The following is a 15,771-nucleotide window of genomic DNA, read 5'->3' on the forward strand; positions in this document are numbered from 1 at the left end:
GGCAAGGTATGTGGCTAAATATCCTACATTACACAAGACAGCTCCCACAATAAACAATTATCTGTTCTGAAATGTCAGTAGTACTGAGGTTGACAAACCCTGATGTGGATAATGGGAATCCATTAAGGTGTTTTAAGGTATGTACGTATGCTTTAAAACAATCACTCTGACCTCAAATTTAGGGAAAATTGTAGTTCAGGACATGACTGGAGACCAACAAGACAGTTCATAGATTATGGTAGATTTACATTGTAAATCTGCAAAGGAGATAAGAGCAATGACCATGAGATAAGAGATAGACTGAAAGATACTGCACAGGTGAAATTAAAATTGTGATGATCAACTGATTCCTTTCTCTCTCTTTTGGAAGTCCTACTAACAACCAAGGATTAATTCCAGGTTTTTATCAATAGCCTGAGTGAACAGACAGATGAGAGTGCCATGAATTTAGAAATGGATGCTAAGTGGAAAAGAAGCCCTGCTATATGCTAGTCATTATTTTTTATGGAAAAGTTTAAGTAATATCACTTTTGAACATATTTAGTTGGTGATATCAATGAAAAATCAGTATCTATGAGATGTCTAGTAGATATTAGGAAATACAGTGGTTTTTGAGAGCAATGTCACTTAGAGATGTAGATTCCCGCAGCCATCTGGATAAAAATGACATTAAGAGCAGGGGTGAGAAGGAAAATTCCTTATTAGAGTCAAGAAAAAAAAATAGAGATGATGACAGCTAAAGACAGAACTATACCAGGAACCTCTACATTTGCTTTGCAGAAAGATGAAGATTAGTGCCCAAGAGACAGGAAGAACTCATAACTCTCTGACTGAAATATCCAGTGAGTTAGCAAAAGAAACTGAAAACGAGAGCTAAAAGGAGAATGTGAGTCTAGAGAGTGCTATCAAGATGGTAGGGGCAGTCAGCATTGCTTAATTTTTAGTGCTACAAAGAAGATGGTCAGTGGGTTTGAAGATTGAGATCTTTAAGACTGAGATGTTCAATTATGGATATTAAGAGATCGTGAGCAGTTTTAACCACATTATAGGGGCTGAAGCTGGATGGCCATGAGCTGAGACATAAATCACAGGTTGAGGAGGGAAAAGTTTGAAGTTGAAGGGAAGGAGGAAGATAGAGAAATGTGAATACCGAAGACAGCAATATTCTCTTAGTAAGAATACACCTATTTTTCTCCTACCCACACACAGATAACTAAGTATATATTCAGAGTGAGTAAAGCTAAAAACTTCTAAGACTTGCAATTAAGAAATAACATCAACTAAAAACAGAAAACACCTCCTACAATTTGGGCTGTGTGTTTATTTCTTTGGGCCTCTAATCAAATCAGACTTTGACATATATAAAGACCATGGAGAGTGCCTAGCTACTTCATTATTTCCCAGACTGGTCTAGGAATTGAGACAAGTTCAAAAGCTAGTGACAAATAGGATTTTTCTGCCCTCACCTTAAAGAATGGTTTGTGTGAATAGGTGGGACCTGAAGAGTTGCATGTTTTGAAACCTTCCCAGGTGATGGTGATGAAGGTGTTCCTCAAAACAAATTTTGAGAGTTCCATCACACTCTTCTCATCTTGATAATCAGGGTAAGCCAAATCCAAGGTCAGAGAGCTACTGAAAGAAAGTGCAAGAGCTGGAATTCAGCTCCCCTGACTTGGACACCAAAGCTCCTCCATTAGACAGGCTGACTCTTTTCTGCAGAGGACAAACTGGTGTCTTCTAATCCACTGGTGTACATCATCAGGATCTAGCACATTGCCTTCAGGGTTATTAAAGCCAATCTGTAAACATATGCTCAGATTTGTCTCTTAAATGTATCATGTACCGGGATTAGGACATAAGAAAATCGATGAGATCTCTGGCACATCAATCTCAACCTCAGTGGCATTTTGGTGTTTGTTTGTTTTTTTTAATTTTATTGGAGTATAGTTGATTTACAATGTTGTGTTAGTTTCAGGTGTACAGCAAAGTGAATCAGTTATACATATACATATATCCACTATTTTTTTTTTTAGATTCTTTTCCCATACAGGCCATTACAGAGTATTGAGTACAGTGCCCTGTGCTGTACAGCAGGTTCTTATTAGTTATCTATTTTATATACAATAATGTGTTATGGTGTGTTTTTTAAATGTCTCTTTTCTTTCCTGGATAAAAGCTTTTCTCTCCAGGAACCAGATGTCACATGGATAAAGGCTATGTCTAACCTCCAGGTGCTTGCTGCTGATGGAAAAACTCACAAATAATTTATTTTCAAGGTCAAATTGCTCACCTTACTGTCTGTTTTACCCTCCAGGAGAATATGTTGTTATGACCACTCATTTCCACCTGAAGAGAAAGATTGGCTATTTTGTTATTCAAACATACCTGCCATGCATAATGACGGTTATTCTCTCCCAAGTCTCGTTCTGGCTCAACAGAGAGTCTGTACCAGCAAGGACTGTCTTTGGTAAGTGCCAATCAAGATGCACATGCAAGGGTCTGGAGGGCAAGTTGTATCGTATCTGTGACATTGCAGATAGAATGAAAAAAGTAATAATACGTTAAAATCTGAAGTTAATACAATAGGAATGTTCAAGGAATTACCATTCTCATTATGACATGATTGTAAAAAAATTCTTTTTTTTAAAATAGCAAGCTGTTTTAGTGCATGTTAATTGATGGGATTAATGAACACGTGATTTGCTATTTTAGGAGAAAAATGGAATGAAGCAGGTATGAAATGCATGTGATAGATTAAAATACACACATAGAAACATTAATACTTAAATCATACATTTAGAATCATTTAGAATCTAATGATTCTAAAACATTAATACTTAAATCATACATTTAGAATCATGTGTCAGTGTATTTTTTGAGAATCTGAGAAAATATAGTATCAGCAGAACTACTTCTTTACATATATGAAAGCAAGGGGTCCTTATGTAGAAAGAACTCATTGATGACCATGACACCAGTACAGGAATATCTCATTTTACCCAATGTGTGTACTTCTGAAGAGTTACAAATATTTTTTTCTATGAAAATATTTTAAATGCCTTAGATGCTTTAAGTCAGTCTAATGGAAAAATGTTTAAAGGGTAATAACTTTTTACTAATAGGAAAACTCACTCCCTAATTTATAATTTTAGAAGTTTGCATTTCATATAAAGAGGTATTTCCTGCCTGTGTCATAGTACACTGTCTTAAGTGTACTTTTCAGGCTGATGAAAACAAGATTTCATCACCAAAAACTTACTGATTCATTCATTCATTCACTCATTCATTAACTGACTTTTTCTTTGAAATCTACTATGAGGTCCTACTATGTTCTATGCATGGAATGTAGCTGTTACCTTAACACAAACCATTCTTTTCATGAATGTTAAATTCTGGAGCTTAAAATTTGAATAACAATAAAATCATGCAGAATACTTATTGAATGCTTTTATATCAGGCTTTGTTCTATGAAACAACCCTATATTATCTTATTTAACACTAAAAGAATCCTCTGTAATATTATCCCTGTGGTATAGACAAGAAAGCTAAGGAGCGAGATATTAAGTAACTTGCCCAAGTTCAGAAGCTATGAGGTGAAGAAGTCTGGAGTAAGACCCAGACTCTTAGCTCTAGAGTCTGCGCTTAATGATGATGAGGTACAACTACCCATGTACTTCCTGCTGCAATGACAAGGCATGGAACGGGGTTGTCGTGGGCAACATAATTTATCTGGAAATTATAACCACATATTTAATTGGTGAAAGGTACAATTATCAAGGTTCATTCCAAAAATATCGACTAGGCACATGCTATGTTTAAAACCCTTTACTATAAAACAGAAGCCTTCAGGGGCTTACATTCTAAACTGAGGATTATCCTTGTGCAGAGACCCCCGTGGCATCAGTCATCTCAGGAAAAAAAGCAAGACTCTGTTACGAGGGCACAGAAAAACATCTTTTCTTCTGAACTTATCAAGGTGCTTCTGGGGTGGAAACCACGAAATCTTTGCTGTGACATTAGCCTAAGAACAGCTAAATCAAGACCCAGAATGATTTCACCCGCAGAGCAAAAGAGTAGTTCATTTAAAACTCTTTTTTTCCCTTAACACAATTTGTAAATATTAACTAGTGTTTACACCACTTATTAGAACTGAAGATTGAACTCTTGTCAGATGCTCACTTCTATATGTGTATGTAGTTTGAGCCCTTTATTCACTTGAATTATTTTTAAATGAGAACAAAAGACATGTACTTTATATTTTATGTTTATTTTTGTAGAATGAGCCCAGCACTGTAGTGAAAATGATTTTTTAAAATGCTCACTTCCCCCGCCTTGGTCCCCAACAAATCCTACCCTTCCTTTTTGGAAATCCTCTAAAGCACTTTGGAATGTTTTATAAGTCAAAAACCTTGTTCTTAACATTTTCAACAGTCTGCTATCTCAGCTGACTCATGCCCTTTGGGTAAACATAACTGCATATCTGTAAACTCAACCCTGGCAAGTGTTTCTGTGTATCAAGTTATATATTTCTAATGTTTTAAGTTGAATAAAATCACAAATACAATTTTCTGCGACCTTCAGCCTTCTAACATTTATTTAGTACACGTCTCTATTCTTTCTAGTCTGCGCCCAGCACATTCCTCTGAGCTGTGGGGAATGCCTGAGAGGGTCATGGGTATTTAAAGAAAAAATACCAGAGGGAAAAAATAAAGCAAAAGTTGTACCTTATAAGAGTTTAGTAAATGGCATCCAAAAGGCAACAAAGCTGGAGCCATTTCATGTCTTAAAACATCATCTTCTTAACCTTCCATCCTCTTTCTCATTTGGAGGCTGTGGTCATGTAAATTTGCTGCCAGACAGACCCAAGTTTTAGGTTCAATCTTCAGTCTTCTAAGTGTCAGTTGCCTATAAAATGAGAGTACAATTAAAATAAAATAGTGCCATTTAAAAGATTAAGTGAGAAAAATAAAATAAAATTTGTAAATTGTCGGGCTCAATACTTGAAACAATAGATACTCAGCATATTTTTGGTTTCTTCCGTTTCCCTATAGCAGGAATTGTAAGACCACACACACACACACACACACACACAGACACACCTCTCTTTATGTTATTGTTAACTGTTTTTAATTTATGGATACATTTTTTTTAAGAACACCCATTCCCCAATTACTTTTAACAGTTGGTGGCCCACATAAGCCAAAATTCAAATAAAAAATGGAATTCACTTTAGCGGGGATTTATCCAAAAGGACTGAAGTTGTTCATAATAAGTTATTAACTTTGGGGCTTCCCTGGTGGCACAGTGGTTAAGAATCCGCCTGCCAATGCAGGGGACATGCGTTCGAGCCCTGGTCCGGGAAGATCCCACATGCCACGGAGCAACTAAGCCCGTGTGCCACAACTACTGAGCCTGCACTCTAGAGCCCGTAATCTGCAACAAGAGAAGCCACCACAATTAGAAGCCCATGCACCGTAACGAAGAGTAGCCCCTGCTCACTGCAACTAGAGAAAGCCTGCACGCAGCAATGAAGACCCAACACAGCCAAAAAATTTAAAAATGTTATTAACGTTGTCCTTAGTAAGTATCAGGCTAAGTGCTAAACACTTTATTACATTATTTTATTTAATACTCACAATAGCCCTCTGAGTTAGACTTAGTAAAATTAATTTATAAGGAAATAATTACAAAAAATCCAGAAGCTCACAACCGTGAGGCAATTTTCCCAACGTCACTCAGCAGTTACAGAGCTGGGATTTGAAACTGGGTTGCTCTGTTTTCCAAATACTGACATTTAATTACCTTGCTCTTTGCTCAAGTTAATATTGATATGTAAATCTGGGGGCTATTTTCCCACCAATATTCCTGAAACCATTTGTTGGTTACATAATATGGTTAATGCTCCAGAACTTTCTGCAACACCTCCAATGTTCATAGTAAGGCTATTTCCTACAACTGTGACCATGTATCAAAAATATGAGTTAATAAAAATCTCAGTGTTTCTTCTTAGTCCTATCACTTTCTAATAGAGTTAAAGATCATCTGTCTTGAAAATCATGGAAACTAGGGAATGTTGTATGGTTTAAAGCAGTTTAGAAAAATTAGCCACCGACCAGCTGTGTAACCCTGCTGATTCTCTAAAATTAATCAAAAGGGTGAATCATAGGTATGAGTTTTAGACACATGGGATGACAATATCTTCTGTGGCAATAATTTACTTATCTTTAAAATGCTTTCACATATTATTATATTTAATCCTCAAATAATCTTGTAAATGTGCAGAACTTTTCCTCTCTTAGAATTTCAACAATGATGTAGACAATCAAGAGAATGAAGTTTAAATCATCACTTTTAAAGTTATGGAGACTGAGGGCCCTAGAAGTTAACTCGCTTACTCAAGGCTACAGAGCTAAGAAGTAGTGAGGAACTAGTTACTGGAAGAGGTTAAGATTTTCTCAACATCATGCAACCTAAGCCACCCCCACTGGGTTCCTGTGATTTTTTTCATACATTTTCAAATGGCTTAAAAGGGAACTTATAGTATTCTAACTAGTTTAGTGCATTACATATAGTAGGTTGATAATATTAATTTGTTAAATGAACATTAATGGATGTCATCATTCACATACCAACACTTATAATAATCTAAGTAAACTAAAAGCAACTGATGTGAAAACTGCTTTGAATGTAGGTGATTTTAATCAGTAGGGATAGATTCACAGAATAGGGAAGATAGGGCAGCATTAGCAGAGAGAGTAAGACTGTGGACATTTGAATCTGATGAATGTGTTCAAATTTGGTTTTGCTACTTCTGAGCTATGTGACCTCAAGCAAGTTACATGCAACTTATTTCAGGAACATCTTCAAAAGAGTATCTATTTGAAGAATCAGGAAAATATAGTATAAAGGCCAAAGAGTTAATAATGTAACAAGATATTATCCTAAAATAAGTTAATTATCTATCAATGATGAATTATCAAAAAGTTATTGGTTTCTTGGATTGTATATTCAAAGTACACAGGTAGAATATTAAACAGAGCTGAGGTTCCAGAGACTACCTATGGATCAAGGACAGTGAAGATACCTGCTTTCTTTTTCCTACAGTTGGGGACAGTGAAGGAATATTATTTCCTTTCCTACCCAGGACACCATGTTCAAGACATCTATTTATGGGAGTTTACTATCTTATTAACAGCTTCTCAATAGCAGAGGAGTTTATCCCTCCAAGAGCTCTCCATCAATACTGCCATACCATGAACTGCAAACTACACTGGGGTTAAATTAAAACTCATCCATCCCAAACCAAAATGGGATGAACTTGAAAACACACTCTGTCTGTGTTTCCCTTTACATAAGTAGGCTGACCTCAGTGATGAAAGTTTGTAGTATGAACCTACAAATTCACTTTCTTTCTTTACAGGAGTAACAACTGTGCTTACCATGACAACTTTGAGTATCAGTGCCAGAAATTCCCTCCCTAAGGTGGCTTATGCAACTGCTATGGATTGGTTTATTGCTGTGTGCTATGCCTTTGTATTCTCAGCTCTAATTGAGTTTGCCACAGTAAACTATTTCACCAAAAGAGGTTATGCATGGGATGGCAAAAGTGTGGTTCCAGAAAAGGTAAATGATTTAATATTTCCTGTGATATAGCACTATTATGTCTTTTAAAACATATAGGATGGGATGTTTGGATTTGGGGGAATGGATGAAGAATGCAGGGTAAAGAGGATTCTTTGTTTCTTTGTTTCTTATGTCACAAATGATTAAGTGCTATGAAAATTTTGTTATTGCTAAGCAAATGTTGTTTCAATGGATAGGTGTTCAGAGTAGAATGAATGAGATAAAGGAGAAACACAAAGGTAAACATCTCTCCTCAAATATGCTTTCCTATGGTCCCCATTGACTGGAGAACAGTTTTAACAAACCTTACATTAGGAGCAATTATGCCATTATAAATTCTGTAACTTGAAAATTATAGTCTTCTGGTTGTTTTCCAAGCCTAATAACTTTGGTCAGAAATGTTATTACTTTAATGGCTCAATTGAATTGAGCTTGCAAAATGCATTATCTCTAATTTTCACTAAAGGGTAGGAAACACATTTTCTTTTTCCAAAATAGAGGTTTGCTTTAAGAATCATAACACACAGAATTCACAGAAAAATTCTTCACTGTAGAAAATTATCAAGTCAAGAATATCACTGTTCTTCTCAATTAGAACCTACTTTAGAGTGGATTTTAAAGCATAGTTGGGAGGGACTTTCCCCATGGTCCGGTGGTTAAGACTCTTCCTTCCAATTCATGTGGTGAGGGTTCCATCCCTGTCAGGGAACTAAGGTCTTGCATGCTGCAGGATGCAGCCAAAATAAATAAGGAAATAAATAAAGCACAGTTGGGGAGGATATTTCTACTTCTGGGGTTTGAAGGAAAAATATGTCAAAATGCAAGGGAGCCTTGCGATGGTGGAAAGAAGGGCAAAGTCAGAGACACAGAGATTCTAAGACATCTAGAAGTAATCTAGGAGGAATCACTCTACAGCAAATATAGAATTCTAGTGTCTTGAGTCAGTCCCTAAAAATACAGTTCTGTGGTCAAATACACTTGAATAATTCTGCATACTGTTACCAAGTCACAGTATAGTAAAGAGCCTGAGAGGGTGTATAGTAAAGAAATCCATTTAATGATGTTTTTCCCATAGCTCCACAAATATACTTGAAAAGAGGATCCTTTGTGCTGGAAACATCTACCACATTTAATAGAATCTAAAGCGTTACTGCTTATACGATGTACCACTAACACACGTATACGTAAGAAAGAAAATATGCTGCCAAGCAAAAGCTCTTTGAGCTTTACCTTTCAGCCACAGGTGAACACCTCAATGATCTTGTACACAAGCAACAGCATAGAAGGTTCTGCATCAGATGCACTATCACAAGCAAAATGGGCCAGAACCAGTCCTCAAAATTCACCTTGCCTTGAAACATCCTTGCCCAGTATAAAAAAATCTCTGAATTTTCAAATCAAGAACCTAGGCTCAGGTTCAGTAAAGAGGAGACAAGACAAAAGGGACTGCATTTACCAGTTGGAGAAAGGGGTGAGAGAGTGGAGACAGAGTTTGTGTCCAATACTTACCTTAGCCATTGATGGCCTCCATTTGTCCTAGAACAAAAGGGCAGTCCCAAAGGAAAGAGCACCAAAACTGAAGATGAGTGATCATAAGACACTACCAATTGTAAGACATAGCCCAAAGTCATAGATGTGGACATTTTAAAAATGCACATCTTAGAATCACTGGCATATTCTGTTAAAGTTCTTCAAAATTAATTATATGCAAACATCGGTGATATGCAACTGAAAAATGAAATGCAAGCACTGGGAAAAGTTGCTTTTCTATCTTAATCCTTTCTTTGCATGCTGCAAGAGGCCAATGTCTTTCTGATTGTGGCTCATCAGTATCAGTGGTTAATGACTTGTTAGATGAATTGAACTTGATCTGGAAAGCATAGAATTTGGGTTGAGGCATTGGTGAGCTCATAGTTGAGTTTATATTTCTCTCTTTCTGACCGTATGTTAGTCTTTCAAGTGCTGTGTCTCAAATAAAATATTTCAATCTCTATCAATCTACAGTCCGTGTTATTCAGTGTACACATATAGCTACAGGTATGGTCACATCTATATATTTTATGTATATATATAGATAGATAGATACATATACATAATGCCTATATCTGTCATCCTAATGAGAAAGAGAATATTTTTTATAATTTATCTATGTCTCTGTAAAAATCTTCCCCAGGGCTTTGCCAGTTTGATTAGCTTATAATAAGGAGCATGATCACAGTGTGATCCAGGTCTCATTTTGACATTCAGAGAGAATAAATAACATATTTTTCCTGTGACCAGGTGAGTGTTTTCAGGAGAGGTAAAATTTCAATCTCTGACATGGTATAACTTCAAGAAAATCCACATAGGGCATCATGTTTTCAAGCAAGCATATAGTAGCCTTCTCAAGATCCATCCTCATATGTTTAATTGCTGAAAGAAATACCAACTTCTTTTTTTTTTTTTTGCGGTACGCGGGCCTCTCACTGTTGTGGCCTCCTGTTGCGGAGCACAGGCTCCAGACGTGCAGGCTCAGTGGCCATGGCTCACGGGCCCAGCCGCTCCGTGGCATGTGGGATCTTCCTGGACTGGGGCACAAACCCATGTCCCCTGCATCGGCAGGCGGACTCCCAACCACTGCGCCACCAGGGAAGCCCCCAACTTCTTAATGAATATGGGGGAGCTCAATATTTTCAGAAATGAAAAAAACTATATTATTTCCTGAGAAACCAACCAGATATTTCTAAATATCCTTTTCAACATGACGCTGCAAAAAGAAAGAAAGAAATAAAACACTTAAGTTGAGAAAATTTAGCATTAGGGTATTATGATAAATTGGCAGTAGGAGAGACAAAATCTACCAATAATACAAACTCTTCTCCAAGAATTCTTCCTGTGGCAGATTATTCATTTCAGTTTATCTAATAAGGTGTCTGTCACTCAACAAATTTTGTTTAGATTAGAACCCATTGCCTCTCTTCAACATCAGAGTGCATATACATTTTATCTAAAGGACATACATGCTTTTCAATGTATCCTTTAATATTAGATCTGCTATTTTCTAAGCAGTAGACTCAATACAAGTTCAGTCTGGCTGTTTGTGTTGAAATAATTCATATCACTTTTTGACTTGTAGTCATTTGGACCACATTCAGACAGAATCAATTTTACTCATTTTATTTTTGTACAAATAATTATAGAAATTTCTGTCACTCCTCCTAAAGCTTAAGCAAATCTGCCTTCACTATGAAATGGGTGTATACTTGGACTAAGTGGCCTTACTTTTAATGGTGTGATACTAGGAGAAAAAAAAATCTGGGCTTTTTTTTGGTTTTAAGTCCCAGTGAATGTATGCTTAAGGATTTGGAGAGGAGAAAAGGTAGCAGATAGGTCATGGAGTTGGATAATAAAGAAATTAACCTGTTAAAATTGCACCTTGTGAGTGAGAAATATCAGCTCTTCTAGAAGTAATAGTTTATTCTGATTGGATATTAAAAATACAGATTTTCCAGAGTATATCGAGTCTGGTTGGTCAAGTTTAGCTGCTCATGAACGTTCTCTGTGTAGTTTATTCACAATGTCAATAATCAGGCTTCACTCCCTAGGAGTTCTGATTCAAAATGCAAGATTGTGCCCAAGACATTTACACTTAAAAAATTTTTAACTGGTGATTTAGTGTGCACAAGAAAACAAGGCTCACTCTCCTAGACTAGTGCCATCCAGCAGGAATATAAGTGAGCCACAAATGTGAGCCATATATATAATTAACATATTTCTGGTAGCCTTATTTAAAAAGTACAAACCAGTGAAATTAAGTTTAATAATATACTTTAGCCAATATGTCAAAAATATCCTCTTTACGTATAAATAATGCTAAACGTTATTTAGTAGAAATATTGTACTTTTTTTTTTTTTTTTGCGGTACACGGGCCTCTCACCGCTGCGGCCTCTCCCACCACAGAGTACAGGCTCCAGACGCGCAGGCCCAGCGGCCACGGCTCACGGGCCCAGCCGCTCCGCGGCATGTGGGATGTGGGATCTTCCCGGACCAGGGCATGAACCCGTGTCCCCTGCATTGGCAGGCGGCCTCTCAACCACTGCGCCACGAGGGAAGCCCTGTACTTTTTAAAAATTTTTCATACTTAGCCTTCAAAATCCTATGTGTACTTTATACTTCCAGAACATCTCAAATTAGACTAGCCACATTACAAGTGCTCAATAGTCACAAGTTACGGATGGCAACTGTATCAGAGCACATAGCTCTAAACAATGATACACTTTATTTTTGAGAAATGTCTGTACGACAGAAACTCTAAGAAATACCGCACTTGTCAATTACTGCACAGATAACGTTGATAAGCAGCCAACACTGAGCAAGAATTGAATTCAGGATATCCTGACCACCCCTGCTTTGCCATTTGCCCATTGGAAACATGGGGAGAAGGAACAAATAATAATTAGCTCAGCAGTTTTTCACTGCAAAACAAACTACCCCAAAACTTAGTGACCTAAAACAACGACCAAGCATTTTGGGCTGGGAAAAACCTGATGGTATTTCTGTTAGTCTGACCTGGGCTCATGCCAAAAAGTCCTTGATACGTGGTCATAGTTGGTCCTGCCCAAAACATCCATAAGATGTTTGGTCCACACCAAAGGACTTTGTTATTTGATCCTGTCCAAAACCATTTGGCGTGGACCCGATATGCTCATGGACATTTTGGATAGGACCACATTTCAAGGACTTGGCGTAAACCAAATGTCTTACGGACCAACTGTCTTATGGACATTTTGGACAGGAACAAATGTCCTGCAAGGTCACTTGTCAATCTTATAACTAGACGTTTGTATCTGCATTTTTCATTTTTCCCCAAAATGCAGTTGTAAATTACGTTCCTTAGATTTTAAATAAAGCACATGTTTGAGTTCTAAAGGTCCCTTTGCTCAGCAACTTATAAATGTGCTTCCCACAGTTTACTAAACAAAATACTTTTACTCTTTCCTTCTACAGCCAAAGAAAATGAAGGATCCTCTCATTAAGAAAAACAACACTTATGCTCCAACAGCAACCAGCTATACACCTAATTTGGCCAGGGGTGACCCCGGCTTAGCCACCATTGCTAAAAGTGCAACCATAGAACCAAAAGAAGTCAAGACGGAAACAAAACCACCAGAACCGAAGAAAACCTTTAACAGTGTAAGCAAAATTGACCGACTGTCAAGAATAGCCTTCCCGCTGTTATTCGGAATCTTTAACTTGGTCTATTGGGCTACATATTTAAACAGAGAGCCTCAGCTAAAAGCCCCTACCCCACATCAATAGGTCCTGTCATTCACATTCTGTTGTTCAGTCCTCTGCGCTGGGAATTGCTTTCTGTTCTCAACGCAGTAATTCCCATCTGCTTTATTGCCTCTATCTTAAAGAATTTGAAGATTTCCTTATTTCCATAATTCATATAAGAACAACAGACCCCTGTCTGGCAGTCCAGAGCAGAGCATACAGCTGAGAGACAGGATTCTGAAAGAGAGAGCAAGACAGAAAAATCACGACAGAAGGAGACAGAAGGGAAGAGAGAGGAAAAGTGGGGGAAGTAAATCCAAAGACATGAGGAAAAGTAGAAGAAAAATCAAACTTAACTCTATAACTCTGGGTCATTTGTAGATATATATTTCCAAATATTCTAGAAAAAAAGATACTGTATATGTCAAAAATATTTTTATGTGAAGGTGTTTAAAAGAATAAATTACAAATGTTTAAAGAAGAAGCATTTTAAAAAATCTATGTCTTTATTGCACAAACTACAATGTGCTTCTTACATTTCTGTTTTGTTTTTTAAACCGATGTATAGCTTTAACATTCTGTTTCCAAAGCTAAAGATCCCCACTCTTTCTCCTTTTAAGAAATGCCTAATGCATTATTTTGTTGTTAAATGCTATTTTAAAATTTATGGAAAATTGTATTGGCAAATGTGCAGTTCCTCACTGTAGAGCACATTTAATCCAATGGAGACAAATGCTTTAAATAGGCTGCTTTACTATCATCTGAGCTTTTACCACTAGACTCAATGAGGAGTCATTTTAACAGATACACACTCAATAAAACTAAAAAAAGAAATAATAAATTTAAATAGAACAATTTTAAAAGATTTATTTTCCATCCTGTCTATATCCAGATAGCACAAGCATCAAATAATTACTGGATTTTCATTCTGAAGATGTTTTTAGAGGGGCAAAAATATTTTGCAAGCTCTAGAATTGTTGAATGTATTATTTTATATAACAGTACATTAAAAGCTTTAGATTGAAATTTATGACTAGTAAACAAATATAGAATATATAAATTATATATGTAAATATACGGCATGAGATTGTAAATTTTTTTACTTTTTTAAAGGTTGTGTTCTTAAAATACTGTGTAGGACTCACCGCTCTTAGCTGTTAGAATGTTGTTAAATGCTATGGAAATACTTTTAGAGCCTGCATTTAAGACCAGAACAGCCTGAAGGAATCAGATGGAAGTTCCAATATATGGGTATAAAATCTACTTATGGAGAGAAAGCTTGTAATTGTCCAGTGTACAGCAGTAAATCAGTTGCTATCTGCTCAAGTCATCCCACATTTCCCTATTTTAAGCTCTTGTAATATAGAAAGAAAATGGAAAAGCACTAGTGGGAGCTAGAAAATCAACTGTATATTATTGCTATCTTTGCTGATACCAACTATTTCAATAAGTGTTGTACCATATGTAGCATTAAATATAAAAATACATGAAAGAATGTACAGGAAATAGCTTTTATTGAGTAATATTACATTTCATTTATACTGTAGCAATATATTTGTAGGCATACTACGTAAGGGCTTTAATGACAAGAGGTCCATTAATACTCCCTATGAAAATTCCAGTCTGTTTCATTACTTCCCAGATGTTTTAGAAATAAATATTTATGCAGAAGGTATTTTTGAAGCCTCCTTTTGTCTGACAGAATTTCAGAGATATTTAAAATTAGTGTCCAGAATCCACAGGTTATGGTCTAACCACATTTAGAATACTATGACATAAACCTGTCATCATAATTACCAAATAAGACAGTTGGGATCCATACCCAAGTTTTGAGCAATGTTTGTCTCAAAAAGCTGCTATCCAATGATGCAGGAAAATACAGTTTGTGTTTTCCTAAACAAACTCTGGTTTTGTTTTTAAATGTGCTTTATTGTTTGATATGGTCCTGCCTAAATTCAATGAGCTAGCCCAATAAAGTGTGAACCAGGATATTTCATCCTTCGGTATCATGTGTAGATATCATGTATAGAAATAAAGTAAAATATGGCTCTAACTTCTGTGTTGCTGTTAATCTTGTTATTTTGGGGCGTTAATCTAATGTGTTTATTAAGAGCATTTTATCTTCCAGACTCCTCATAGCTAACATTTGGTCTGTATTTTGCTCATTAGATGTGAATATTTCTTATTAGTCTGCTTTCTGCTATGCAATGACTGCATTTCTATCATTTCTTAGTTTGTTAGTATATGTGGACAGTATTCTATTGTATAAATTGATTGCACAACTTATCAAAGACAGATGATTCTATGTAGCTTTTCTACAGTGCTTTGCTAAACCATGTAATACTAGTTAAGTCTTCCTTGAAAATAAAGACACACTCTTATAGAGGACAGTTCCTGTAAACTCCCAGGAAAAATTTTTTAAAGATGACACTGAATGTTTATCGCACCTTAGTGCAGTGAAGTGGCAATAAAACCTAACATGAATCGAGGTTGTTTATGGCAGATGCATGTATTGCTTTACAGAGTTTAGCAAAAGCTCTTAACTTTATGTCATACTGTATTCTATTATAATAATAAAGCTAACATTATTCAGTAAAAAATGGAATGCTTGACTTTCTTTTCATGTTATCAATATGACCTATCATTGCCTTGCTTTAAAATATTTTCAAGTAGAAGCACCTAAAAGTGCCAAGTGCTAATAAGAATCTAGGCTACTCAGAAGATTTTTGAAGATGTATCAATAGTATGATCCTAAACTATGATTTTAAATGAATCACTTTCAAAAAGAGGAATTGTTAAACACCTGGTATCTGGTGCTGCCAGTAGCACCTCAAGGCAAAATTTGTAAAGCATAAATAGAAAAGAGTCAACATACTGAAACAATAGTAGTT

At 36.2% G+C, this 15,771-nt stretch overlaps 1 protein-coding gene across 1 annotated transcript in view; it reads left to right on the plus strand.

Moving 5' to 3' along the window:
- The window catches only part of GABRA1 (gamma-aminobutyric acid type A receptor subunit alpha1), a 60,561-nt gene extending 45,081 nt beyond the window's left edge, over nt 1–15,480 (plus strand). Inside the window, exons 8-10 of the mRNA XM_065875395.1 lie at nt 2,315–2,467; nt 7,421–7,623; nt 12,611–15,480. Of these exons, the coding sequence (XP_065731467.1) occupies nt 2,315–2,467; nt 7,421–7,623; nt 12,611–12,922 (668 nt within the window). The 3' untranslated portion in view covers nt 12,923–15,480. The remainder of the gene's footprint in view (nt 1–2,314; nt 2,468–7,420; nt 7,624–12,610) is intronic.
- The last annotated feature ends 291 nt before the right edge of the window (nt 15,481–15,771 follow it).

This window comes from Phocoena phocoena, chromosome 3 (assembly GCF_963924675.1).
Source record: "Phocoena phocoena chromosome 3, mPhoPho1.1, whole genome shotgun sequence".
NCBI classification, from domain to species: Eukaryota; Metazoa; Chordata; class Mammalia; order Artiodactyla; family Phocoenidae; genus Phocoena; species Phocoena phocoena.